Source organism: Tupaia chinensis, unplaced genomic scaffold (assembly GCF_000334495.1).
Source record: "Tupaia chinensis unplaced genomic scaffold, TupChi_1.0 Scaffold138665_1, whole genome shotgun sequence".
In the NCBI taxonomy this organism is placed as follows: Eukaryota; Metazoa; Chordata; class Mammalia; order Scandentia; family Tupaiidae; genus Tupaia; species Tupaia belangeri.
The window spans coordinates 393,605-394,965 of NW_006198557.1; the positions used below are offsets into that span (position 1 = coordinate 393,605).

At 54.3% G+C, this 1,361-nt stretch overlaps 1 protein-coding gene across 1 annotated transcript in view; it reads right to left on the bottom strand.

Moving 5' to 3' along the window:
* The window catches only part of LDLR (low density lipoprotein receptor), a 39,850-nt gene extending 38,802 nt beyond the window's left edge, over positions 1–1,048 (bottom strand). The window contains 1 exon segment of the mRNA XM_006161521.3: positions 522–1,048. Coding sequence (XP_006161583.2) covers positions 522–708 — 187 coding nt within the window. The 5' untranslated portion in view covers positions 709–1,048.
* Between the last annotated feature and the right edge of the window lie 313 nt (positions 1,049–1,361).

A 1,361-nucleotide genomic window follows, 5' to 3' on the forward strand; every position in this document is an offset into this window, starting at 1 on the left:
CCCAATAGAAACCGAGGGGCGGGGCGGGAGGCGGTAACCATGGGTACCCGCGCGAGGGACGCCCAGGAGGCTGCGCCCGGCTGAGAGAGGAGAGGCGCCCCCCGGCTGCTCAGGGGCGATCGGGCCCCCGGGGCGACCCTGGCTGCAGGCGGACACGCGCGGGGACCTCCGAGTTGGGCAGCCGGGACTTGAATCGTCTTCACCCCAAGAATGACTGATGGAGGGGGTCCCTCCTTTTAGGACTGGCATTCTCCGCCCCGGCTCCCAGCAAGACTAGGGGGTCCCTCCAATGGCCGAGATTAAGGGGAAGACCCGCTCCCCGTTTTTTCCTGGCCCCACGCTGACGCCTTCGAACCCCTCGAGCCGTTTGGGAAGGACCTCATGGCCTTTCCCACAAACCTCCCAAAGATGGAGCGATTATTTCCCACGTACCCCCAAACCTGAAACATAAATTGCGAAGGAGCTCTGTGACTTCGGGGGTCTCCCTCTCACCCCGCTCAGGGGCCTGGAGCAAACCTTACCTGCAGCCCCCGCCGCAGCGAGAAGCAGGGCGATGGCCCAGCACAGTCCCCAGTTGGCTCGTCTCATGCTCGCAGTCCCCGCCTGCAACGTCCCGACCCCGACCACGACCCGCAGCGTCCGCGATGGCAACCCGGGCTTCGTGCGACCCGGCAGCGACTGCACGCGGGCCCGAGTCATTTGCAGCATTTCAATGTGAGGTTTCTGCAGGGGGAGGAGTTTCTCTAGTGGGGTGATTTTCAAAAGTCTTCACCTCACTGCGAGAGGAGGAGTCTCAAACGGCCGATGTGACATCGCCGTTTTAACCCCTGAAGTCCTGTCTCGGAGGCCAGTCCTGCCAGGGACTCCCAGGCAGGAGGCTGGAGTTTTGCACTTTGGTCGCCCATGAAGCCCTCCCAGATTGGAAATGCAATCCCTTTGAAACTTCGACTTTTAACTGCCACGTTTTTGTTTTTGCTTTTTGATGCCCTCAGGATAACAACTTTGCTTTCAACTTCTCTAATAGCTTAATTAATGACTCTCCTCTTTGCTTCAAAAGGAAAAACTAAAAATATTGGAATTGGAACCCCCCCCACCTCCCCTACACACACACACACACACACACACACACACACATTCACTTCTTTCTGTTTGCTTTTTCCTTTCTAGGAATTGCATATAGATTTTTGGATAAGTTTAGCTACCTGTCAGTTTTAAAGCTGAAATTTAAATAGGCTTATAAACAGCGATCTGTGAAGAATTGAAATTAAATGTCACAAAAGTACAGACCCTAAAGTGATTTTTTGTTTTGTTGGTTTCAGGACTTGGATACATTTTGAGTCAAAACGTCTCTAAAATCAATT